Source organism: Manacus vitellinus, unplaced genomic scaffold (assembly GCF_001715985.3).
Source record: "Manacus vitellinus isolate BGI_N305 unplaced genomic scaffold, ASM171598v3 scaffold_5_pilon, whole genome shotgun sequence".
NCBI classification, from domain to species: Eukaryota; Metazoa; Chordata; class Aves; order Passeriformes; family Pipridae; genus Manacus; species Manacus vitellinus.
Genome location: NW_021940682.1, coordinates 4,991,601 through 5,018,541, shown reverse-complemented (window position 1 = coordinate 5,018,541; position 26,941 = coordinate 4,991,601). Strand labels below are relative to the sequence as shown.

The 26,941-nt window shown below is 47.0% G+C and overlaps 1 protein-coding gene across 1 annotated transcript; it reads right to left on the bottom strand.

The window, feature by feature from the left end:
* Positions 1-12,851: 12,851 nt before the first annotated feature.
* ATP6V1E1 (ATPase H+ transporting V1 subunit E1) lies at positions 12,852-24,598 on the bottom strand. Its single transcript, XM_008920602.3, has 9 exons — positions 24,422-24,598; positions 20,881-20,946; positions 19,292-19,401; positions 18,749-18,815; positions 16,858-16,947; positions 15,491-15,559; positions 15,002-15,096; positions 14,088-14,175; positions 12,852-13,480 (listed from the first exon to the last, which is right to left on the bottom strand). Exons 1-9 carry the CDS (start codon positions 24,452-24,454, stop codon positions 13,418-13,420), a joined length of 681 nt encoding a protein of 226 aa, XP_008918850.1. The 5' UTR covers positions 24,455-24,598; the 3' UTR covers positions 12,852-13,417.
* Between the last annotated feature and the right edge of the window lie 2,343 nt (positions 24,599-26,941).

Below are 26,941 nucleotides of genomic sequence, written 5' to 3'. Positions count from 1 at the left end.
TTGGTTATTTTGTATAAAGTACATTCTTAAAATAGCAATCACCCTTGCTGTATGTGTGTTTTCTTGTCTCCTGGATGGTCTTCCTCTTCCTTTGTGAGGGGAAGCGGATGGGGGTGGGATGGTAACACAGAGGGCTTTTTTCAGAGACAAAGCCCTGAACTGCAGTCAGACACGTTTGTACCACCTGAAATCCATTTACAAGAGAGCACCTGGAAAGCTAATTGGGATCATTTCCCGTTCTGAAGCACAGCTGTCTGCCTATGAACAACCCAGTTGTGGAAATGCGATGGTGTCACTGCTTTCCCTCCGAAGTCCCTGGTGGGCTGTGGGTTTTCCTGCAGCCCAGGTGTGCTGGAAAGCCTGCCTCTCTCCCCAAAACACCACGTGGCTTTGGGGTGCAGGTAGTCCGGTCCCCCACACTTGTGTGAAGCCTCTGTGCTTTAAAAGCAGTGCCTGCCCTTGAGTAAAGCCTGTGGAGCGATGCTGCTGCGAAAGAGGAACTGGTGTAGCCTGTGTGGTTCCCCTTTGTGCTGCTTTAATGCTGAGCAGCACAGGGTATGAGCCCCCCCCTCGGGGGCTGTTGGAGGAATGAGAAGCCTTTCAAGCTCATGCACGGTGGTCCAAATCCATATTGGACCCAAAAGGTCACTTGCCATTTGCTGTTTATTAAATCTCTCATGTGAGATGGGGCAGGGGCCGCAGCCCCCCCAGCAGAGAGGCGTTTAAAGGCAACTTGGCTCTCTCTCACAGGGAACTGGCTGTACTGTTTTCGTGCTGGAAGGTGCCAGCTGTAGGTGCATGGAGGCAGCTTGCACTTGGCCCTTGCTCAGCTGGTCCCTGAATAAATAACTTGCTCGGTTCTGCTGATTCAGCAGCTTTGCATCAGGACAAAATCAAAGCAATGATCCTTAAAAGCTGGTGCCAGCAAAAGAGGGCATGGGGGGATGAGCAGCAGGAGACTGGGGGTACGAAGGCTTCTGGGTGCACACTGCAGGCCCCTTCCCTTTCCTCTACAGCTCCCTCTGTCTCCTCCAGGGCTGGTAACACACATCTCCTCCTGCCGAAACAGCTTCGCAGCTGCAGCCTGCTCACTCCATGGGCTCCATGTGCCCCTCCTGCCAGAGCCTCCCTGGGGCTGGGGCTGCTCCCAAGCCCAGCAAGCTCTCTCCCATGCTCTCAGTACCAAAGCTGTCTCTGCAAAGTGATGCTTACAAAATGTTTGTCCCTGACACGGGACCCCACGCTTGCTGACCAAACCAGGGGCCTCATCCTGTCCTCACAGCTCCCCTTTGTGTGCCCTAAGCAGCAGAGTTCATCCCCTGAGGCTGTCAGCATTTTCCGAAGATAAGTGAGCTGCAGAGAGCTCAGAGCCCAGGCAGGCTTTGCTGAAGTTGATGGATGATGGATTTTTGGGGGATACCTAGTGATGGGGGAAGAACCAGAGTGCCTTTGCACCCATCAATGGTTTGTTGTTTTCTAGTTGGCCAGACTAAATCCTCAGGGCATCCCTGCCCCGGGGCCTCACCTCCATGGCTGGGTCTGAGAGTGACTTATCCTTCCACATACTTGCATATTTTATGCAAGAAGCTCCCAGGAGCAAGAACTAGTGTGAGCACATTCCCATCCTGGGCACTGGGAGGAGCCTGAGATGTGATGACATCTTGAGTACCCCAAAACCACCAGCTGGGTGTCAGAGCTGCCTGCCCCTGCTGCCCAGGGCAAACATCCCAGCTGGGCACTTCCCCAGCATGGCTGCAGCTCCAGGCCCTGCAAAGGCTGTCCGAGGAACTTGGCTCCCTGCTCCTGGGGAGGATGAAGGGCTGCTCTCTGTCACATAACCCCCTTCCCCCTCTCCCCTCTGCAGGAGCCAGAGTTCGGGGTGATGAGAGCAAGCTGTCCAATTTAGGAAGGGGAGGAATTTGGTCGCCCTATCAGTCCCAGGAAGTGTTTGGGTCAGAGGGGATTGGCACGGGAAGATTTTTAATCCTGGGGCTAAGCCAGCACTGAGTGGAGTCAGCACTAATTGGAACCAGTCCTGGGGAAGGGGCAGCTTTTAGAGCTGCCTTGCAGTCCAGGCAAAGACAAAGCTTATCTGTGCTATGGGAAATGCCACATCCTAACTTTGATGAGATGCTATCATGAGGGTAACAGGCCGTGAGGGTAACAGGAGGCATCAGACCAAGCCACGAATCCCCCTATTTTTTCTACCTTTCTTTCTACTTTCTGCTGTCCACAATTCTTGATTCTTCTCCTCTTTCCTTGCCTCCATGGGTTGGCAAAGCTACCCCTACCCCTTGCTCAGAGTGAGCTTTCCTGAGCTCTTAGACTGAGGCTTTAAACTCTTGACTTTCCTTCTAGCCTCCTTCTCCCAGAGAGCTGGGATGCTTCCCAAACCCAGATTTTTTGTGCAGCCATTTCAAAGCAACTCAGTACTTCATGTAGGCTTGATTTAGGGATGGATTGGATGAACCAGTTTCAACAGGGACTTGTTTAGTGCCCAGTTTGGATGTGGAAATAAATGGCAGCCCTTCATATCCCCCACCCTGTTATGGGGTAGCCCCTGGGGAGAACTCAGACTCCGGGCAGGCTTTGCTAAATTTGATGGATGATGCATCTTCGGGGGTTACCTAGTGGTGGGGGAAGACACAGAGTGCCTTTGCACCCATCAATGGTTTGTTGTTTTCTTTTTTTGTTTGTTTTTTTTTGTTTTGGTTTGGTTTTCTTTGGAAGGGGAGGGTTGGCTTTATATATTTCCCCCAAAAAATAAAGACTCTTGCAGGTAAAGTTCCCATCTTGAATTTTCCTTTTAATCACAACTTTAGCATGGGAGACACTACCTTGCACAGAAAGGCAGGACTAAGACATTTGGGGTAGCTCAGGAAGACTCGGATTTGGGCTGAAACAATTTCTAATGTTTGCTTATAAGTATTAGGAAAAATATATGCATTCATAAATTCGAAATTCTGATTTTTGTCCCACATTGGGATGTAAAATGCAACTTCTCCAAGCAGCCGGGGGTCTTTGGAGGGGTGGGACCCTGCTGTATCTCCTCCAGCCCTCAAAGCTGCTGCAGTTTTTGTTTGGTGGAGAAATCATGGGCACAGGAAGGCAAAGCAAAGCCATTTGCCTGGTGGGGCAGCTGGGAACAGACCCGAACCCCTTGCTCCCAGCCATAAGCTCAGTCTGAGGTGCAGCGTTGGTGCCTGCATATTTATACACACACATAATGGATGTCAGGGTCTCCCAGGCACTAACAGAAAAATATAAAGCTTTTCTGGACCCTAACAAGAGCCCTAAAGGCTGGTCCCCAGATGGACCCCGTATTTGCCCAGCAGCAAAGAGACAAGAGCAGCTTTTCTGGAGGAAGGGGAGGAGGTGGCAAGGGGCAGGGGCAGGGGCTTGCCATGGGCCCGGAGCAGCGTTTCAGGGCTGCCCCCTCCTCCCTCTGTCAGCTCCCGGAGGCCACATGTTCCCTGGCCACTTTTTTAAAATTCCTTTCCCAAAGAGGCTGCCGGGGTGGAGAGATCATAAAAAGTTCACCCCCTTGTCATGAGTGCACCCGTTCTTCCGGGGCCGGTGGGCAAAAGTTGTTTGCAATTTCCTCGGGCCGTGACCTTTGTTTTGACCGTGATGGAGGAAGATTGCAATCCATCAAACCTCTGCCTGACCCACGCCGAGGATGGGGGAGAGGGCTGCCTTTGGCTGGCAAAGGAGGGAGTGCCTTTACAAGGGGCAGGGGGCACAAGGACACTGCTCTGCCCCTCGGGTTCGGTCAAGAGGCAGGGGGGTTGCCAGCTGGCTCAGCTGGGAGCTCAGACTTCCTGATGTGGGATTCAGTGAGGGAAACTTCACCGTGTGTGCCACACGATACACTCCTGCCAGAGAGATTTGAGAGAGTTTGCTTTAATTTTTTTTTTCCGAAGATGGATGCTGGATTGCAATTTGCTGCATCAGTAAAGTGGGAATTGCAATTTCCTGCATCAGTAAAGTGGGGAAGGACGTCTTGCAGGGCTTGTGCCCAGAGCCAGCCCTGCAGACTGGCCAGCTGCATTAGGACCGTTCCTCTAGCAGGAGCTTGGACAAAATGGGAGATGCCAGCAGATTTACTGCCTGCAAAGCCTCAGCCGCTAATGGTCCCTGGCTTTTCCAGGCTGCACGAGGTTTTGGAAGATCCCGCGGCGCTAAGTTTTGTTAGGAAAATCAGTGGCAAACTACAGCTATCCCCTGGGAAATGGCTGGCACCTGCCTCTCTACTGGAGTTCCCAGGGGGGGTAATTCAGCCCAGGAGCATGTGCTCCCCTGCAGCCCCATGTCCCCTTTGAAGACATACCTGCATCTGAGATGAATCTCCCCTGAGGAAATGCAGCCGGTGCATACCAGTCTACTCTGCCTCCCTTGGCTGCCTGCCCCTGTCTCTCCTCCCTCTGATCTCCACTTCCCTAGGGAAATGCATCCTACCACACTTCCCTGCTGTTAAATACAGATTCCCTTGGGAAGTTGCCCTGTCAGGAATCCCCCTTGATCAAACCCCTAGGTTTTGGGGTCTGAAGGGAGGATTTTAAAGTTTCGCTTGTCCCCTCATGTAACACCAAGCATGGCCTTGCCACATCCAGACCTTCCTTTCCAGCCCAACCACTTGCATGAGAAACAGGGTATTTCTTTTTCCTAGGAAGCACCTCTGTGCTTATTTCCAGGCACAGCATACCATGATATGGAGAAATGTGCTGCTTGTTTCCGTGTTTGATGAGGACCTGTTGAGCTCAGGGAGAGGGAGAGAAGGGAAAGACCTTTTGCACCTCAAGCTGAAAATCATGCTGCAGGAGGTGGCCCCTTGGACTAGGAGGCACATGAGTCCCCCAGAAACTCTCTAGAAGACAAACCAGACCCCTTTGTAGGCACCATCCTCTGCCCCATGTCAATCACTGTTACACTTGGTAGCCTGTGTGCCTGAATACCCACATCATTTCCCTGCAATTCTCTTCTTCCCCTCTAATTTTCCCATCTGTATTTGGCTGCCACCAAACCCAAACTTCTCCCTGTCTTTGTCTGTGCACACTTGAGTCAGCAGTGCTGGGGGCTCAACATCTTCGACGTCCCACCACGCGCTGACCAGTTGTGCAGGGACTTTGTACCCTGGGTGTTGACCCCAGGCCTGCTGGCATTTAGCATCTGTCACTGCCAGAACACTAAACACAGCCCTCCTTGTCACCCTGCCCAGTGTCCCGTGCCTGCTCCAGAGGGCGTGTCATGCTGTCTGGGCTCAGAGCACCCATTTTCAGGCCTCACTGAAATTAAAGCCCCAAAGGTCCCTCTCTTTTCCCCCAGCTCTGCTTTAGCTGGTCTCCCTCCAGCCCAGGCACTGTCCACAGAGTGGCCACAGCTCCCATGTGGCTCAGAGTGGTTTGGGGGCCGAAGTCCCTGGCACTGGTGGGCGGGGGAACAGTGAAGATGCAGGGTTGGACACCGCTTGGCTCCACCAGTGCTGCCTTTTCTCCAGGGCTGGGGCTGCCTGACTGCTTTGAAGGAGAGGGCCCACAGAGCATGGGAAACAGGGAGCATCTTGCTTTGGGTTTTCATCCCCCTCTCCCAGTCCTGCATGTCTCTGGGCCTGCCCCATAGGCAGATATAGAGTGGATGCCCACGTACCAGATGTTCTGGGAGATCAAAGTTGCCGCTCGCTGCATCCTCCGCTCACGTGTGCGCACACACCCCCCTGCGCCTCCCAAAGGACTTGTAATGTATGCTCTCCATCTTCTGTCCAAGATATTTTCCTTCCTTTCCTTTGTTTGCTTTCCAACCCCCCTCTCTTGTCTTTGGCACTCCCTGCAGCTCGGGATGCGCCAGCAGGGAAAGGCACCCTTTGCTCCCACTCACCACATCCAGCGGCAGAGGGAGTGAGCCTGGAGTGCCTCGCAGGTTTTCCACCCTGCTTCCCTGCTCTGGGATTTGCTGCTTCTTGGGGTGGGAGGTAAAGGGACCTGTCACCCATGGGGTTCCTTGCAGTACCCCTGCACCTCCCACCCCACACGGCTGAGAGGTGCTGAGGGGTGTTACAGCTCCATGTGATGACCACAAGACCCTCTGGAGACGCCCACCTTTGCCCCCTGCAAATTTCTGCAGCCCTCTTATCCCTTCATTGTCCTGTGGGGGTTTCCAGCCTCTAGGGAAGCCCTGAGACCTCCCCATGGGTGCACTGGGGACAGAGTGTGATACAACACTTCTAGTACCAAGGTTACTACTACACTGACCAGTAAAGAAAGCCTTTTGGGTACATCACATGTCTCCAAAGTGGGGTACATGCAGGAGAAAACATTGAGGTGCAGGAAGAAAATACAGTTTGTACTATCAATAACTAAAGGAATATTTATTTCATACTTATATAATCATAATTTTTTTCTGTGCTTTATAACATAGAGTCAGTACAGTGATACCTGCATATATATTGAGGGTGTATGCCCCTAATGTATGTATTTACTTTTCCCAGTATGGGTGCACAACCAAAGGAGTTTGGAGCCTGCTGGCCTCAGTCACCAGCCAAAAGGTTAAAATCAAACCAAAGGGTGATGCCCAAATGCCAACAACCCACTGAGCAGTGTGGACACTGCCATAGGGAGACAAAGCAGCTGAGCTTTGGAATGCTCCAAGGGTTTGTCTCTCTCCTCTTTTCCCTCAGCGTTACATAATGAGGGGTCAGGCAGCTTATGGGGACCTCCAAAGCACATGCAAACCTCCCTCATGGGTGCTGCAGATGGGGAATTCCCATTTGGGATCGCATAGAGGCGGGAAAGGTGCTTTCCCCATCTTCCCACTACTGTGTCTCCACCTGAACTGGCAGGTAATTCATAAGTCAAGCAGGCTCTAGCCCAGCTCTTTTTGCAGAAAAGCCACGGGCTTTATTTTTTCCACCTGTATTTCAGAGAAATGCTGTGTCCACAGCACACAGTGTGTGCAGCACAGCCACCTCCAGCCAGAGGACGGATCAGGTTGGTCTCCTGCCAGCTGCCAGGTTGGAAAAGCACATGCTGACCTAGAGTTATAGCTGCTGGGGTGGCTACAGAGAGGTGAGTGACCTCACATGCCTCTTCCCAGCCCACTTTAGATGAAAGCAAAGCAGCAGCAAAGCCCTGGCACAGCTGTGCCCCTCCTGCCATCCCCCAATGTTGCCTGGAGTGCCCAGCCTGTCCCTGCAGGGAGCGTGAGGGGCTCTGGCCCAATGCTCTGGCCCAGAGGATGGACACACCAGCCTGCTGCCAGCCCACCATGGCAGTGAGGCAAGAGCCACCTCCAGCCCAGCTATCCCACTGGCACACACAGCCAGAGATGTTCCAGCTGCCGTTGTGGGGAGCTGGTGCTCCTTGGAAAAGGGAAACATGAGATGCAAAAGGGACGGTTCATACAGAGCAATAAAACCACTCAGGTGCAGGGAGATATGGCAGCAATATACTGAATGGGGAACAGAAAAAAAGCCAGAGGGTTGCTCCCATTTACTTTACAACTCCAGATGACTTCACAAGAGGTCACCTGGTGGAACTGAGAGGCAAATGCTTCAGGTTGGATGAAAGCAAACAGCTCGTGCCTGCCAACATAACGTGTATGAGGCTGAGGAACACCCTGCTGCAGAATGGCACTGGCATAGCTGGACTAATAACATTTTTAAGGGTTTTTAATAGGTTAGCACCCTTAACCTTCATTGCAGCAGTAGTCACTGTTATGCTGGGATTAAAATTTCAAATGGCAGGATTTTAGAACATGAGTGATGAACTGCTCATGCTCTTAGCCAAGAACGGTTCCCCCACAGTACGGAAGCGCTTCCTTCATGTGGTTTATTGCCACAGGTGGGATGTGGATGTCCTTGATGTTAGCAATTCTTGTGTTCCTAAAGTCCAGTGACTCTGCAGTGCTATCCCACAGAGCCCACCACGGCAGCAGGGATACTTGGCAAGTCAACCAGGCAGCAGGTGAAAGGAGCCTCCCAGTTCCTGCTGTCCCAGCCCTGGATAGTCATGTTACCATCTTCCTTCAAAGTGTTCGGAGCTGAGAGCAGGAGGGTGGAACAACTGGCTGTGCTTAAACTGCTTTACACCACATGCATGTGGGAAAAATAATAATTTTTTAGAGAGATTAATAATTTTCTGAGTTGCTCAAGAGTTGCTTTGGGACTAACTTCTAGCATTTCGCTGCTGATAGTGAGGCTCACCTCTCCTTCTGGAGCCCTCTGAGGGGAAGCACCAGCATTTCTCCAAAGGTGTTCCAAGAAGGTTTTGTCTGTGCTGGGTCCCCACTGAGGGTTGCTGTGACCACCTGGGTAAAAGTGGCCTTTGCTGGGAGAAAGGTGTTACAGTGGCACTGCAGGCAAATGATCCCAAGGGAGCCAGGTAGAAACTGTGCACATGTGGATGAAAGGAGAGTTTTGCAAAAGATCCCTCCAAATAGCACGAGTCTCTCTCCCTTATTTGTGTTCAGTTCACCAGCTGGGGCAAGCCAAGACAGCTGTTCCCTTCTCCTGTCCACTTCCAGCTGGATGTCAAGATGCTGCCTCTGTATTTGGTACCCGTTTGCCCACCCATTTGGCAGCCACAGAGAGCTGAACAGCCCCAAGGTTTGCAGTTGGTGCTGGGTTGGGGATGGGTAATCACTTGGCGTTCAGGCAGTGGATATGTGGGCCAGGGGCTGTCTGGAGAAAGGAGCTGACTTCTACAAACTCTCTTGGACACAGGAAGGGAAAGGGCCTTCAGAAATACTGGGAGGGACCGCCCTTGATAGTTTCCCTTTGCAGTCTCTCCCAACAGATCAGCCTTGAACTACCTAAAATAACATGGTAGCCTTGATTTCCACAGCCTTTGATTTCCATCATGTAACAAGGGCTGGGAAATGGCATATTTTGGCACATTGTCAGTATGATTTTTAACCTGAGAATGCTCCCATACAGATGTTTGTCTTGCTTTCTCTAAAGCAAAGCCAAAGAAGTGGTATGGGATGCTCTGAACAAGATGCCTAGGAAGACAGATTTGGGGTTTCCCAGCCAGCTCTACTTTGGCTGAGAGCAGCAGGAACTTCCCAGCCCTGGAAGGGCCTTCTTGTCATGGCCTGTTCCCTGAAAACATGTTTGAGAGGCAGGATGAGGGCCTCCACCTGCCTCTCTGAGCTGCCTGTATCAAACAGCAAACCCAGCCAAATCACACTGCAGTCTGTCTGGGCTCTTGCTCAGGGCTACACACCTTTTGCCAAGTTGCTTTACTGCAGTCTCAAGCCTTTGCTCCCCAGAATAGCAGCTCAGAGTTCACTTTCCCAAAGAAACTTTTTTGCTTTGAGATTTCCCCTGGGGTCGTTCACTTTTATTTCCAAATTTTTCTGCTCCTCCTTCACTGCTATTTCTTTGGAAGGAAATAAATGGGTAACTTTCTCTTAACCTCCCCAACTATTTCACACTCCTGTGGGCCTCTGGAGGTGGCCCCAGCCCTGCTGTACTGTGTATGCTATTGGTCTGTGTAAGGTATGAGCCAACACTCTTCTGTTCTCCAAGAGATGCATATTCTGCTTGCTCACATCAGCAGGGCATGCAACAAGCAAGGTACCCTCCCCCTGCCAGCCTGCCTCTGGCTGCAGGATGGGATCTGTGGCCTCCCTGGACACCGAGCACCCCAAGGCCTGTAGCTGGCCTTTCCTGGCAGGCTTCACCCAAAAGTTGGATTTTCACTGCTAGTTTTTACAAAACTTGTGGAAAACATTGTCGTGCTTTTCTCCAAGACTGAAGGAAGAGAGCTGGGCACCTGAACAGCCTCCCTGCAGCACCTGGCCCTGTCACCAGCACTGTTCTGGGGAGTAGCACTCACCCCCTTGACAGCCAGCTCAGAGCTTCCCTCCAGGAGTTCTCTCTCTATCCACTGTCACTGGCTTAATAAAGGCATTGAGGCCTCAGTTCTCGGTACTTTCTGGTTGTTTTCTTCCAGTCTTTCTCTCACCTTGACACTTGGGTGCACCTCCAGGAATCATTCATCCAGCACGTGTCTCTCTGATTAATGTTAATTCCTCTCAGTGCGAAAACTTCGTGCTAAAAGCGGGGTTGTGACTCAGATGTGCAGTAACATTTTAAGTCCTCTGCTGATCACTTAGTGTCAAGTCTGCTCTTAAATTTTCCACTGCCAACTCTGCAGAGCAAGCACAGCATTATCCACTTCCCTAACTCCTTTTCCAGCTCTAGCTCTTGCACTCACTGTTAATCTTGCCTCTCCCATCACAATTTAATTCTTTTACCTGAACCCTGATTTAATGCTTCCTTTGTTCCCTATATTTGTATAGTTTCTTAATGTGCTGATCTGGCTTAGGGCTTGTTTACTATATCCAACTGGAATATTATGCATGCTTATACAAAGATGAATAAAGATCAATATCCTCAGTGATTTGCCCCTGGTCACCAGGTACATCAGTGAGAAAAATATCGTGTATCCTGCCTCATTTGCTTCATTCAGCAGTACAGTTCAACTCATGAAACAGTGCTGCAACACAGCTCCAGCAGGAATTCCGAAATCCACCTAAAATGCTGCTTTTGTCTCACATTTTGCACGTAAAAATCTGTGTACAAACACAGAAGAGAAGTCTGGATGAAGACATAGCAGGGTTGCCAACTGCACTAGGTACACCTGGATGGGATATTCCATTTTTCTCTGCATCTCTAAGGCAACAAAACTCAGTAACAGCCCCTGTTACTTGGAATCAAGTAGAAGGATGTTCCAGGTGATGCAGACATTTTTTTGCAATCAAATTATCTCATGTGGTTGTCCCAAGATTAAAATTAATCCGTGCCTCCTTGTAACACTCTTGCAGGGAACTTGCAGTGAGCAACCACAGTCAGACACTTAACTAGTTACTGTTTTGCTTTTCAAAAACACACAAGAAATGGATTTATGAAGGTCTTGCCACCTTCATAAAAGAAACAGACCAAAGAATCTCCTTTTGTCACAGCCAAGCATCTTTATGTTATTGATATCAGAAACATCTTCATAACTTCTCAAAGAATAGGTTTTTTTAGTGAATAAAACCTACTGGAAGATAATGTTGTAATATGTCCCACCACTGTGGAATGATGTACAACAAAGCAATTTGTTTTCTTCTATGTCCCAACCTTTAGCTTATTCTGCCCCTGACTTTACCCACATACAGTAACACCACGGCCTGTATCAGTTTTCCAAAGGAAACAGCAGCACTAGGACAAGATAAAAGCTACACTTTCAAATTATGATGGCCAAATCTAGGCTGTTCACTTCCTTAGAGATAATCTCACCATCTCTTTGAAGTCTCTTCATGGAGCACTGGAGAAAATATTCATAGTGTACATCACCTACCAAAGACTACTAACCCTCAATTTTTATTTCCATACACTGCACTCCATCTCAACATTTAATTTCTGTTCTTAAGTCCTGGTTGCAGAGCAAATAAGGACCCAAGTAAGTTCAACTGCTTTTTCAAAGCACTGGCAGATAGCCTATTGATGAGCAGTCTCCAGACAGGAAACAAATCTGCTTCAAAAAGTACTCTTTGAACCAAGAAACAACACAGTTAAGCATGAATATGTGAAGATTTTCCTTTCCTGCAGGTGTGTCACAAAACCAGAGCCCAAAGCTTAGTCAGGAAGCTGGATCACTGTTGCAAAGATTAAAGTTGTAACCCTTATCCAAAATCTAGAAAGGGTGGGAGTTTAATCTAGATACACTTATTGCCCAGTCACAGAAACATGTATTAAAAAGCAAAGCACTAAAGGAATAAATGTCACAAACCATCTATGTGGGAAAACAAGAACTGGCACCTAAACGCAACAGTAAGGAGCAGTAAAACAAAAAAAAAACCCAACCTTGTTAAAGAATCTCATTTTCTAAGAGTAAATTTAAAGCATTTCTTCTAGACATGAATTAAATAAGTTTGGATTCAGGAGTTTCTTAGCAGTCAATCTCCATTTGAGAGAAATGAGGCAGTAAAAGGCTCATCTAGCATTTAGAGCCCACTTTACATGAGGGCACACAACTCAGCTCGAGAAGAAAGGGCCTCAGGTTAAAAACACCACATAAAGCAGTGTTGCTGCAGCTTTCAAGTATTCTTCATGGCACAATGTAAAACTCCTACTATTCCTGATTCACTGCAACACTTAAGAGAAGATGATTTCAAAACACACTCAAGTAGTAATTCATCAGCTTCTTACTGCCACAAAAGAAGTTGCAGAATTGAGCACTAGGCAGAGAGTCAAGTATTCTGGCAGAGGCTTGTAATATGGAAAGTCACCCCAAGAATTTTTCTGTCCTACACCATAAAATGTGGAGACAATACTGGTCACCATAGCAGAAGCAAAGGAGAAGTAAATAGCAAAACTTAACAGATTTGGTAATTATTATAGTTATGCTACTGTTAATTAAATTAATAGTTACTGTAACAATAGAGAGAACACTTGCAACAGAGTCAGCTGCTGTCCCTCAGGTCCTGAAACTTAATTACTACAGGGTTATGGTTTGGATCTCCTGCACAGAAGCGACAAAGCTGTGACTGGAAATGGATTGCATTTGTTTTATCTGAGCAGCACAGTCGTGTTACTGTAGTTCCCTCTTGTGAAAGAAGGCTGAGGGAGCAAAACCACTGACCCATTTCTCAGGGAGAATGACTGGCATCCTGGAGTCCTATTCAAAAGCCTTGCCTGCCATCCAACGCTATTCCAGCAAATAGCTTGACACCACTCCGTGCACTCGAGTTCTGGCTTCACAGAACAGTTAATACACACAGCTCATGTAGTAAGTCCTTACTCACACAATCCCACTCTTCAAAGGTTGCTGCCAATGCCCCAGAGAGAAGCGACAGGGAACTCCATATACACACACACGCATTTTTATTTTAATAAATAGAGTTTTACAGGCTCAGGCTTTTTATTTTAAATCACATATACAGAACAAGAAATGCCTGACCAAGGAACATGAATTAAACTACTACCTTGGGAAGGAATACATGCCCTCTGTAACATTGAAGACCTCAATTGAAAAGGGGTTTGCCAGCAGCAAATAAAAGCAAATTTGCCAGCACAGTGATTTACTTCACAGATCAGACAACTTGAAAGAGATGTGGCCAAAGCAAACAAAGTGACCCTAAATGGACCACTTGCCCTTATAGTGTCACAACAGTGTAAGGAAAGCCAAGAGCCCAAATGCCTCCACTTCCTAGTGCCACTTCTGGATGAATATGTATGTCTTCACATCCTTTGAGCAATACATTCTAACCACAAGTAGAGAGGCTAAGCACAGCAGGTATGCAAAATTATTCCATTGAAGAACAGATATTGGATGACACAGTAATGTTATATTTCAAGATTTCAAATTAGCAGATGCTTTTGCATCCCCTTCAGTATGGCAGTGGAACAGATCCCACCTCCTCTCATAGAGGTTTAGTCCAAAAACTTCCTGTTGGCATTAGCACCAAAGAGAGCCACTCTGATTTCTGGCATCATCTGTGGAGAAAGAGCACATCAGTTCCATGCAATGGGCAATACAATTCCTGTATGTTCCTCCTGCAGGCACTGTGGGATAGCTAGGCTAGGCTTCAAAATTAACAAGTCAGTTCATTTGAGCTTTCTGAAGTCTTTATCAGATCACACATTGCCTGCTTCTCTCTAGACTGGAAGGACTGCCTGTACTGCAGCATAAGAAATAGATGCCAGAGCTAGTTTGGTGGTTTGGTTTTTTTTTTTGCACTAGGATTTAATAGGTGTCAGCCAAAGTTTCTGGTCCCAAGCTTGCTTCAGTAATTCAAGTTAGCCTCAGAATTTCAGCATCCTGACTGCAGTGTAGTCATGCCAAGTCTTTCAGTATCATAATTTATAGAGTTTTATGCTCAAGTTTAATTCAAAAGGGATCATTCTGGGGAAAGCCATGTTTGTTGCAGACAAGCACAAACAGTAGGTAACTTAGCTCTTTCTATTAAAAAATAACTTCTTGTCATCCACGTTGAAATCTGATCCCATGCATTATTGTGACACACTGGAAACAGGAGGGTTTAATTACAAGACCAAACTAGTTAACTGTACTTTGTTCACCTCGGTTGTTAGAGAAACTCACCTGCTGGGCTACAAGGTCCAGTCGACTTTCCAGGGTATTGGAAACCTTAATTTTACCATCACCGTTGTAGATTTCAACACCTCCAGCACTAAAAAGTGACAAAAAATAAAAAAAAAAATCTGTGAACTCCATGGGTCAGAGACAGAATGTGGCAGAGAAACTATCATAAACCAGCGTTTATAAACAGGTCAGATAGACAGATTTTTATTTCTAAAAAACCAAACTTTTTGATCATGTGTTAACAGGAACCAGCACAGAGTGATCCAGTGAAGCAGCAGTGCAAAGCACCTTTGGAGTTATCAGAGCCCACAGCCACGTGCAAGGGTCCTCATCAGCATGATCTAAATCTTAAGTGGAGCCATGAAACTTGTCACTTCAAAACAGCTTCAGACTCTGTGTTATTAAGACAGCTACCAGATTTCGGAAATGAGGACGAGTGATAAAAGAATTGTTTGTTGGTCCATACACAAAGATCACTATCAGAATATACAGCTTTGTGCCATGTTCTTTAGAGCCTTGCAGACAGAAGAGACATAAACCCCATCAAGTGATTATCCTGCAGCACCTTATGACTCAGTTTGCATCATCTTGAGACAGAAAGCAACATCCATATCCTCTCTCCTAAAAAGACCAGTGGTTAAGTTTCTATGTGCAGTTATCCTCTGCTCCAGTGAATCAGGCTGGAGGGTGCACAAAACTTTTACTGACATTTTTGACTGAGACACTGCTTGCCTGGAGAAAACTGCAGAGTCTGTGCCTGATTAACACAAAGAAGTGCCAAATTCCACAAGAACAGCAGCAGACACTGTGAGGATGTTCCATACTTAATTTTCTGAGAGTGCTCTAGTACAAGCTGCATCTTGAAAAGTTGCATTATGTTAGTCCTGTGTATAAAACACTCCCGTTTTCCTTACATGTCTTCTGGCAGGAAGTTGTCTTGGTCAATGTGAACATCCACATCTCTTTTTATGGCATTTTTGTAGACAGGAATGCTCTTCTGTACCGCACTCTAGATAGAAGATAAACTTCCAGTTAGCACTGACAAATGCTTTTGCACCACTCAGGTTCGACCACTCAATTATTTGTAGTAATAAAATGAAGGGATTGAGGCCTCTTTTTTTTATTTTAATTAAGCAAATGCATTTCAGTTTGGCTTTTGAGCCAGATCCAATTATTATTCTTAATACTGTAGCAATGTATAAAGTTTCCAAGGTAATATCCAAGCAAGCAAATGATCCCCAACTTTGGAAGCACACTTAGGTTCTTGCATTGTATCTACAACAGAAGTGCAACAAGCCAAGCTTGTTTTCATGTCACACAGAAGGGGTCTGAGCAGCAAATATTTGCAGTCAGGTCTAGGCCTTTGTGAGCAGGACACTGTCAAACCATTCCAGGTGTCTTACCTTAACCATTGGGAGATCCGGCTTCCTGCACCGAACAACTAATCTGGGCTCAAGCAGCTGGTAGAATCCCTGCAGGGAACAACCACTTCAGGATCATACAGTCAACATTTTAACTGTCTTAGAATTATTTAACCCCAAGAAAGGAAAGAAGCTGATCAACTTGAAACCCAGAACCTGACGATATCAGCCTCTTTTATTTAGTTCTTTGCTCGCAAGTTCACCTCATGCAGACATTCTGTGAGGACAGCACCAATACCTGGGAAAGAGCCCAAATAAGGATGATGGGTTTGGAACTCAAGTGCAACTATACATGGAATCATAGGATTGTGTTGGCCAGTTAATGTTCATGTATACACAAGGAGCATTGCTGTCTATGTAGACTGAGGATGCAGCCAAGCTCTTGAAGACATGCAGTAGCTTCAGATGCCTGTTCTAATAACTCCTGTCTTGCAGCTCCTGTGGTAATATCTGAGACTAGAACAGATTAAAATAAGTTTAGTTCCAGTTTGAAGAGATCTACAATGATCATCTAGTCCAACTGTGAGTACAGATCTCTCACTGGATCAAATATAATGAGCCAAGACAAACGTGGCCAGTTCGCAAGAGCAGGACAGGTTTGTTTGATGTACAGCAATACCAGATCTGAGTGTGGCAAGGAAACCCCACTAAATTGGAGGCACAAGCTGGTAGGAGACACTGCTGAGAAAACTCAGCCATCCAGCTGTGACAGGAGAGCTCGTGGGTGGCTCCTGGGAGTTCACAGAAACAGGACCAACCCGTACCAGGAGGTGGCACCAGGGCCCGCAGGACTGACCCGGCCAATGTCTGTTGGATTTCTGGCAGTTGATTTCTGGGGCTTGAGGACGTTCTTCTAGGTAAGCAAAGCTTTGATTTCTACCTCATATGCCTCTCACAGGCACATGCCATACTACAGCAAATTTGTCAAAGCCAGGGCTTATTAAGTCTCAAACGCCCAAAAGACTTTAGAAGCGGATAACTACTAACTTCTGGGTTTGGAGAAACAGCCTTTGTCAAAGGTGCATTTGATCCAGCCAATTACTACAGGACCTTAATGTGTGCAGCCTAAAATGTGCATGTTACAGTGTATGTGTGCACATCTGCAATTATTGCTACAATGGAACTGCTGCTTGGTATATCAGGTTCTACCCCTCAAAATAAGCTGCAACCTCTTCTGTTCAGGATCCAAGTCTGAAACATATTGAGCTGATGTTTAAAACCCAAAGATCACTCAGCAACATTTGATCTAGACTCCAATACAACTGTAATTTCCAGTGGGTTATTTCTGACAAAAGAAACTTAGGGGGATAGGGCAGCAATGATCTGTGTTCTACAATTTAAATATTTACCTGTAGAACTAGTCCATCCAGCAGTGCCTGGTACCTGGCAGTATCCTTCACCACCTTGGCAAGTCTCTGCTTGGCCTCATTCAGCAAATCCTACATTCAGAAGAAATCAGATCAGCAGAGCCCATCTGTTTGGCATTTGGTTTCATGCCTACCAACTTTCTGTACTTCTATTATAGCTATCACACCCTGCCAACACGTAAATGTACACTCCAGCTGGTGTTCATCCAAGCTAGACCTTCATCTCTGTGCATGGCACACTATCCTCTCCAAACACTTCCCTTCTTCCTGCCCTGATCTGAACTCATTAAAATCTGACAATAACTCCTTTCTCATGAAAAAGGGAGAGCTCAGTAGTAAAAGGATAGTACCTGCAGCATTAATTCAGACAGACTAAATATGTTGTAAATAAATGCTTCATGTAAACTAATAAAGTTGTCCAAACAAATTTTTCAGCTTTATGGTCAAACAAAGAAACCTAATTTACCTTTGTAGCAAATAATATTCAGGTTAGGTATTTTTTAATTGTAAGCAAATGCAAGTCAAGATTTGAAAGAGAGAGCTTATTTTTTAATTTGAAGAAGTTGGTCTTGATTATCTTTATTTGACAAATCAATACTGGATGGGATTGAATTTTTAAGAAATTTGAGTCACCTCAAACACAGCTCCTAGAACTGAACCATCATAATTATTTCAGATAAAGAAACCATGATTTGGTATAAACCCTTCCCTACTGTCCTGCCTCATGGCATTTAGAAGAAGAGTGCAGGGTAACACAATCACTGTGAGGATATAACACTATCACAATTTAATGCCATGGTCAAACCTAGTTACACTGCCCTCCCTAGAGTAACACAGCATTTCTGGAACTGCTCATCTCTCTTCACAAAAGAAGCCAAAGATCTGATAAGGGAAGAAAGAGTGAGCAGCATGTGATTTTAAATGTCTTAAAATGAGGAAGAGTGTTTAGAATTACTCAGAAGCATGAGGTTGAGTCAGCAGATAAATGAGGAAGAGATTACCCAGCAGAGACTATCACAATAGAGTTAGCTCTTCAGCTACCCACCTTCCTCCTCTCTGTGAATACAATCTAAAGTTTGAAACTCGGTTTAAAGAGTCAATAAACTGGTGATTTTCTTCTGCTAACTCCCCTTTTTCATGGTAGAATCAACTTGAACATTATCCTTTACCCATTAGCTTTTATTTTTGACTTCCACAGGTCTCTCAGCTTTTCCAACAGCTCAACAGCCCCACCTAGCAGAGCAGGAACCGTCTCTAAGACAGGCGTGGGAACGCAGCACAATGAGCAGAGTGAGAACACACTGCACGTGGTGTAAGACAAACACAGTAAGCCCGACCTAAGCCCAAACGTAGCCTGCTCTGATAAACGATCACTCACCCTGTAAGTCAAGACACAGACTGGTCACCTACTAGAACAAGAAACAAAGCTTTTCATGTAATATGGGCCACCGAAGGAGACAGAAAAGCCCAGTTAATGGTGTTTTAAGCCTCCTTGCTTACACCACGGCAGCTTTAACACAGAAACGTTGCTTCGGGCAAAGAGAACCTCAAACTTCTCCCAGCCGTGCAAGAGGGTGTTCCTGCTCTTTAAAGAAACAAGCTGTTGTGCAAATGACAGATACAACAGTCCCTGCAACGTTCCTGGGAACAGGAACAACTGTATTTTCCTAAAGGAGCACGTAATAGAAACAGTGAAAATAAGCTAAAGTAGATCAGCAAATCTGGACTAAATCCTTAATGCCTTGGAAAGCCACTTTTGTATGTTGAAGCAAACGTTACTCACTCCCAAATCCTGTTTTTCTTTAGAGAATTGTTACATTTCCTGACACACGGTAGAAATAGAGCCTCTGTGTATTACTGGAGAGATACTCACTGCAATAAGGTCATCCCTTGCCTTGAGGACCTTCAGTCTTGCTTGATTCATCAGGTTGGACATCTGACTGCAAGTTGAATGATATATGTGAATCAATCCGTCAGCCTTTGACAGAAGAACTGCAACATTTATCTGTACACCTTAAAGATAACAGTACTACAACATTTAATAATGAAGCCTGTTCACCTGTTTGAATCTGTTTCTGAACCTGCACAAATGATTAAAATGCAGAACCCTGTCCTTAAGTAAAGACCCACCCAAAATAAACCTGACATGATCATTTGTCCCAGGGTAACAGACCAGGGCAGATTTCCAGAAATTAAGTGCATAAAGAAACATGAAGGATCCTTTAATTGCTCTTCCTAAAAGTTACACTATTGTAGCTCAGCTCTGACAATTTCTCTCCAGAAAAAAACCCTAGAAACTCAGAATTAAATATATCATCAGTTTGCCTGTTTGCCAGGGAAAAAGAATTTTGTATAAAATTAGCAATAAAATGAGAGGTCAGGCTTTGAAGTCAGCCATCTAACCTAAGCAACTTACATTTTCTTTTGCTGTTCTATTTGCTTCTCCTTCTTTTCATAATACTCCATGATTTTCAGCCTCTGTGTCTGAACAAGGCGACCCTTCTCAATGTTGAATTCTTCTTCTGCCTACAGTAAAAATTAAATAACTGAAGTGGAAATTGATTCCATGGGCTGAAAGAAACAGAATCAAAATGTGACAGCCATTCTTTCAGAGTACATTCACAGACAAGATAGGATGATACAATTTATGGTTCCACATAAAATAAAACATTTTGACCAGTCCTCAAGTCAGAGTGAGTACAAGATGTGTTCTGCTAAACTAGAACCTTGCTCACCAAGATAATGCTTATTTTATTAACTGACTGAGGTATGTTTCCTTGCAGCATGTATTCCTCAGGCACAAAATTACCAAATTTATGTATTATATACTGTTACATGAAACTCATTTTAGCTTCAGCTCTGATCTGTTTTTACAGAATTGGTCTCTTTTCTGGCTACAAAAGGTTCTACCTAAAACAAGGTACCCAACCCTCAGTGTCCACAAACGTCATTACTTTAAATAATTCTTTCACAGGGAGAGTGACAGTATAGATGTTACTTTTGTGTAAAGCCTAGCCAGGCAGCACGTGAAAACACGTGGAAAACTTCCCTAATTATACCTGAGAATCCAATCCCAACCTTTGACTTCTGTTTGCAGATCCTCAGGAATACCTGCTTTGGTGCTGATTAAATATTTGTGTAGATCTAAATGTTTAAGGGAGATTAAATATTACTAGTAATGCACATGCTGAGTCCAATACCAACAAGGTGTTTCTGAAGTGGTATAATGAACACTGTTAGGGCTGTAAGGCACCATAAATCCTTCTTTAGTAAACATCTACACTCTGTCACCTGATTAATATTAAACTTGGTCTCTTGTGGCTTAACCTAAGTGAAGAATTCTGCAAGTAATTCAACACAAGCCTTAAACATGAACTGATGGTTTAGTTCCCCAGGATCCTACTGAATCACATCTAGAATTAAGACTGCAGCTGTCTACACAGTTTTAGGTACAGTTATGAACCTGGTTACAAACAAACTTTCACCAACATAATCCAACCAGTCTAACTTTCATCTTTTAGCATTTTGGGACATGTATGAGCTCTTGGGCAATATTATAAATAGTTATAATAAAACAATACTATAATTGTTAGCACAAACCTCAGCAGAATTAATAGTTACGAAGAGAACTCCTTCAATCCTCAGTGATATCAAGTTATGGACAGGAGGTGGGGAAAGTGTTTCACTTAATCCAATCCAGTCACATTATCACTCAGATCTCCTGATTGCTTAAAAAAAGGAGTGAACTTCCACATGGATAAATTTTTATCTGAGAACCACTAAGAAAACTTAGGCCAAAATATAGCTCCAACCTGTTTTCATCTGTCAAAAGCTAAGAAATGTTAACTTTATTTGGCACACCATTTTTTGCTATGTAATAACTAAACATGAAATCAGCTGTAGCTTACAAAGGTGTTCTAGGCCTGCTCTGAGTGCAACTATCAAAACAGGATGCCAGATGCAGTTTTCCTTTTGCACTTACTGACAGTGAACTTCCATTTTTACCTTTGCATCTATTTCTTCAGCCTTTTCATTGGCTTCCTGCTCAATGAAAGCCATCATATGCTTGATCTGTGACAAGAGAGAGGAAAGAAAATATTTTGTATAGGAAAGCACTTTGACTAGAGGAAGCAGGTATATATATTCCTCATTTGTACAGCAGGCCCTTCCATATCCATTTACTAATTCATATAATGTTGTTTGCAAACAAAGTTAAATTGAGCATGCAGGCCAAGGAGTCAGTTCATCTTAGCATTGACTACAAGAAAATTATTTTTCCCAATAATTCTACATAATGGTGTTTCAATGGTATCACTAGAAGAATGTTCCTCAGATATGCAACCCTACAGAAAAACCCAACCAACCAAACCCAACCACACAAAAAAACCCCAACCAACCCCAAAGTAAATTTGTATAAACGTGAGGCTGAGTGTTTTTCATTCTTCACTAATGAGACCAACTTTTTGGCCTCCGGGGTTTAGTTAAAAAAAGAAATATTCAAAAATCCTCACACAGCAAAATCAGTGTGTTTGTTATGACATTTACATGAAACAGAGAAGACTAACACAGATGGCATCTGAATGAACCTGGGCCTTCCACACTCAGTGGCCAGTGAAGCAAAGCAAAGGGCTACTGACCACTCTGGTCAGATCTGTACAACCAGAAGTTCCTTCAAACACCTGAGAAATCTTTCCTGAAAAAAAAACGTAATAAATTCTGTAAAGATCTACAGGGTCATTAAAAAATACTGCTACAAAATGACTTTACAAAGTAGTTGCATGACAGTTTGGAGGAGCTGGGGAAGGAGACAGAGGCAGCAGTGCTAGTTGATCCAGACCACATCAAGCAGATCACATGCTGCTTCAGAACCTGGTATGCACCAATATATTCCACTTGGAGAATACTTCTGAAGCCACCTCAAAACACTATAAAGCACAGGTTCAGCATCTTAAAGACAAGGAAAGCAATTATACTGAGCTCTTCTTATCTATCACATGCCTTTCTGTGACCAGGCCTAAGGTCAGGATCCCATTGTGGGGCAAACCATAAGGACTCATGACCACACAAACTGCAGCTGGGAAGGGGGTACATCCATTTCCAGGGGCAGATGGAGCAGACCACAAAAACCTACTGGCTTTTTGCTTGCACTTAGTGCTGAGACACGTTTTGCAGACAACCCACTCTGAGTAAACTCACACAAAAGATTCTACTTATAGAATCTCATGTTAAAATGTAATATTTTAAAGAGATTAGGAAGGTGCCAAGTTGAGCACTGAGCCAAGGTGCAGAACAGCACTATGCCCACAGAGAGGAGAAAACAGAAGTGAACCAACAAGTGGAAGATTTTAAACATGTGCAGTGGAAGAAGTGAACAGTAATATCCACATCCTCAAATCAAATCAGCAATTTTTCTTCTAATTCCAGTTTGCAACACTTTAAAGTGTGTCTCTACCTACAGCATCAGTTTTCTACCCTGCACTTCAGAAAGGACAAGAGAGGCACATAAAGTAAGGAAATTATTTTGCTGAATAGCCTATTGTTGAAGGAGACTAAGAACTTTTGTATAACAGCAGCAACCCTCACATTACTGAGTCACTTCCTCCAGTGTGGTTTGGTTTCTGAATTTTGGAAAACTACTTCTAACAATTCTGGGTGTTCAAGAAACATCCTCTGCATGCAGAAAAGGAACAAGATGGAAGTAAGCTAATACAGAACTCACTTCCCCTGGTATGGTAAGACTGAACAGTGTCACTTCCTTCAAATGCTGCTGTACTGAAATCCTTTTTTGCTTTTTATAGACATGAAAAGAGGTCCACAGTGAGATTTTCACATCTACAAATAGGATTAGTTTTAATAATACTAACAAAAAATGTATTTTGAAATGAGACATTAACTTTAAAGTATTATTTCCTACAGAAAGGAAGAGAGGGTTTGCCTATCAGCAGTATTGTGATTACCCTTTCCATAGGAAGTTCTAGATGTTAGACTGGCTGTAGCTAGAAATAACTACATGGAACAATCTATTAAACACCTCTGACAGAATAGAGCAAACAAATCTATCAATGGGAAAAATCCTTAATTGGAGATGATTTTCAAAGTGAAAATTATTGAAAGCGCCATGGTGAGTAGGCAAGAGGGTCAGTTGGCAAGTTCTTGCCAGATTTATACACATTCAGGACTGCCATATCATCAGCATTCTCCTTTCCAGTCAACAGGATCATCCAAGGCTCAGGAGTGTAGAGCATTGACAGGAAAGCTGCAGATCTGAAATGCTATGAGAATGTCATGTTTAGTACATCACCAGAGCCTGAACTAACCTTTGAAGTTCAGGTCCATCATGGCTGAGCAAAACCACCCCTAAATCCAGATTTATTTTTATTCTCTTCGTGGAAGAGGCAGGAAAAAAAACAAACAAGCTTTGTGGATAAAATGCAGTGTTACAACTCTCCTTTAGGAGGAAGGCAACCCGTTGATTTTACTTTCAATGCGATGCTTCCTTGCCAAGAGACCATGTTTACTGAATGAGAAAGTGAGACACGAAGTACTTGTGATGCAAAGGACAAAGGGAACTTGCCTGATCTGCTCATCACCTGTAGGAAACCCCACAGACCAGTGCTGACTGGATCCGTGCAGCCTTTAACACGGCACAGCATTTCCAACCCAGCTGAAAGCAGCTTTTTTAGGCGGGGGCAGTGTTTACTGTCAACAGGGACAGGCTGTCCTGCCCCGGGAGGAGGTGTCTGCAGCCAGACTTACTGCAGGGCTGTAAGTTTCCATTTCAAGCCAAGCCCAGGCTGCCCCACTCTGCTTAGATGTGAAAAAGGCATTCAAGAACACCACACATCCCACCCAAAGGCTGAGGTACAGCCAAGTGGATGTAGGACAGCCACAAGCAAAAGAGAGATGGAAAGTCCTTAGAGAACCGTAGAAGGGAGTTTGGAAGAGACCTTTGAGATCACTCAGCCCAACCATGAACTCAGGACTACTCCTGCAACCCCTAAACCACTAAACCATTAAAATGTGTCACCCAGGTGACTCTTGAGCACCTTCAGGGATGGTGACTCCACCACCTCCCTGGGAAACCTATTCCAATGCCTGACCACCCTAACAACGAATTTTTTTTTCTTCTAATATCTTCTGAATCTCCCCTGTCTCAGCTTAAGGCCACTTCCTCCAGTCCTCTCACGGCAGAAGAGATCGGCCCCGGCCTCTAAACATCTACCGCAGCATCTAAAAAGCCGGCACTTGTCTAGGGCCGTGTGTTTATGTGCCTTGAAGTGCAGCTAAACCCCGCAGACAGCAAACAGCCTGCTCGTGAACCCTTTCCTTATAGCCCGGCACAAAACGTCACCAAAACGCTTCACGGAATAAACCAGTTTGTTCAGAGACTTCTCCTCCCCTTCCTCCTTTCCCAGAGGAGCGCCCGGCTCCCCCTCGCAGAGCAGGACACACGATTTCACACCCCCAAAGCCCGAACCAGCCGCCGCCGCGGGGGCCGGGGCCGCTCCTGCCCGCGCTCCCCACGGCTGAGGCCCCGCGGGCCTACCTGCTTCTGCACGTCGGCATCGCTGAGCGCCATGGCGGCGGTGTCTGCGGCGGTGGCGGTGACAGTGGCGGTGACAGTGGCGGTGACGGTGGCGGTGGTGGTGACAGTGACGGTGGCGGTGTCCGAGTCGCGCCCGCCGTGCCGTCGGTGCCCGGAGCGGAATCACATCCGGGTCGGGTCAGGCGGCCGCGAGCCCCGCCCACCCCCCTCCCGCCGGCCCAATAGTGAACCGCGCCCCGCGTGACGTCACGCAGCCGTGCAGGGCGGGGCGGGGCCGGGCCGGCCGGGCCGCCCCCGGGTGGGCTCTGGAATGGTTCGGAATGGCTTGGAATGGCTTGGAACGGCTCGGAGCGGCTCCACGGGAGGAGGCTCCGCGCCCTCCCCCGGCAGCCTGTGCCAGGGCTCTGCCGCCCGCAACGTAAAGAGGTCCTTCCTCGTGTTGAGGTGGAAGCTTCCTGTGTTTAAGTTTGCGGACACTGCTCCCCCAGCCCTGTCGCTGGGCACCACGGAAAAGGGCCTGGCACCATCCTCTTGGCACCCACCCTGAGGACAGTTACGTGCATTGATGAGATCCCCTGTCAGCCTTCTCTTCTCCAGACTAAACATGCCCAATCCCTGTTGTCTTTCCTCATAAGAGAGATGCTTCAGACCCCTCATCACCCTTTCCAGCAGCTCCTTGTCTCTTGCTGAACTGAGAAGCCCAGACCTGGAAACAGGGCATTCTGTGATTTCATGAAGGAAAAGCAAAAGGATGCAGGAAATAGGTGGACAAGGGGAGGGGAAGGACGGCTTTACAGCAGCAGGGAGGCTGGAGGTCACTGGCTGTCAGGTGGAGCGGGCATAGGGGAAATCTTGTGCTGGCCCCTTGGGATGGTTGTGCTGCTGTGATTAACGAGCATTTCATTGTAGTATACACGGTGGGGATCCAAGGCATTATTTATTTATTTTTTCATTCGTTATTTATTTATTATTACCTTCTGTGATGTGGTGATTCTTCAGAAGTTGCGTTGCTGCTGCCATTCTTGTCTTTCTGGCAAAATTTAAGGCAATCTTCATAACCTGTAATAGTGTTCGTTTATTCTAGTTGGCAGGAAGCTTCTGTTTCTGTTCTGCAGGTACATTTACTGGAAAAAAAATAGAACCCTTCCTTGTGAATCAAGTGTCAAACGCGGCATTTGTCACACCCGTGCTTCTTCCCGATTTATTCCTATTTCCCTAATTTTTACCGTACTTTTCTATGTGGGGGAAAAAAAAAAAAGAAAGCTTATTATAAAACTTCGGTAACTTTGATGTTTTTTTCATATGGCAATTATAGAGTGCAGGAAAATCAACTTGTACTTTGAGGGCTTGAGAATACTTTGTATTACTTCGGGCACCATCTAAATGACATTATATTATAATACATGTGAACTACGTTCAGACTCGGTTTGTTTTCCTTGCGGCTCCCCTACCCTTGCGGGGGGGCGGGTGTTTGGGGGGGGTTGACCCGCCCACGTGACCTGGGGGTCGGGCCCGCGGAACCTGAAGTGCCAGGAGGTCCTTTTGCTCCGAACCCGCGGGTAGAAGGCGGAGGGGTTGGCAGGAACCCCCCCCATCCACATTTCCCCCTCTCTCCGTGGGACTCCGAGCGCCGGCCCCTTCCCCGCGGCCAGGTCACGTGACAGGGGGGGGCGTGGCCCTGCCGCGTCGGCGGAGCCGCTGACGCCGCGCACGCGGCCGCGACGAGCCCCGCGCGCGCTTCCTCTCTCCGCACCCGCCCCCCCTGCCCCCTCATATGGCGCGGCGGCTGGCAAATTAGGGCAGAGCCCGCGCTCACCGCCGAAGCGCGCGCGCGGCGCGTCCCCCCCCCCTTCCCCACCTCACCCCACACACACCCACACACACACACGACACACGCCACACGCATACACCGCCCCCGGCGGGAGCGACCCGCGAGCGGCGGCCACTGCTTCCGCCGGGCCTCCTCCTATCAATACCCGCGGCGCCCGCAGGTGAGGAACGGTAGGGATGAGAGGGGGAGCGAGCGAGCGGGCGGCGGGCTTGCTGGCCTATTATTTACATTATATTTGTTATTTATTTATTTTACCTTCACTTAATTTATTTCATTATTTGGGGGTGGCAGGGAGCGGGCCCGGCGGCCTCGCGCGCGCGCGCCCCCCGCTCCGCGTAGGGCTGGGGGAGCGGGGCGGGGGCGGCGGTTGAGCGGGCGTCGCCACGGACCTTCCTTTCCCCCCCCCAGCCGCGGGGGCGCGCGTCGGGGCGGAGGCCGCCCCCTGGCGGCCGTGCCGCTATCCCTCCCCCCCCCCCCCCCCCGGGGGTCCCGCTCGACCGGGACAACCCCCGGGACACCCCCGGGACACCCCGGACCACGGCGGGAAGCCCCCGCCGGAAGCCCACGGCGTCCCCGCCGGCAGCTTGCGGGCGGAAGGAGCAGAGCCGGCGGCTCCCCGCCGCAGGGGCCGCGGGCTGCGCGTCCCGCACGGCCCCGCCGGTGACTCATCGCGGCTCCGAGCCCGCCCG

Excerpts from the sequence above, each read along its gene's own strand:
- ATP6V1E1 (XM_008920602.3), bottom strand. The coding sequence starts at position 24,454 with ATGGCGCTCAGCGATGCCGACGTGCAGAAGCAG. Across the intron at positions 20,947-24,421 it reads ATGCCGACGTGCAGAAGCAG|ATCAAGCATATGATGGCTTT; the intron begins GTAGGCCCGCGG and ends CTCTTGTCACAG. Across the intron at positions 19,402-20,880 it reads CTGAAGAAATAGATGCAAAG|GCAGAAGAAGAATTCAACAT; the intron begins GTAAAAATGGAA and ends TTTTTACTGTAG.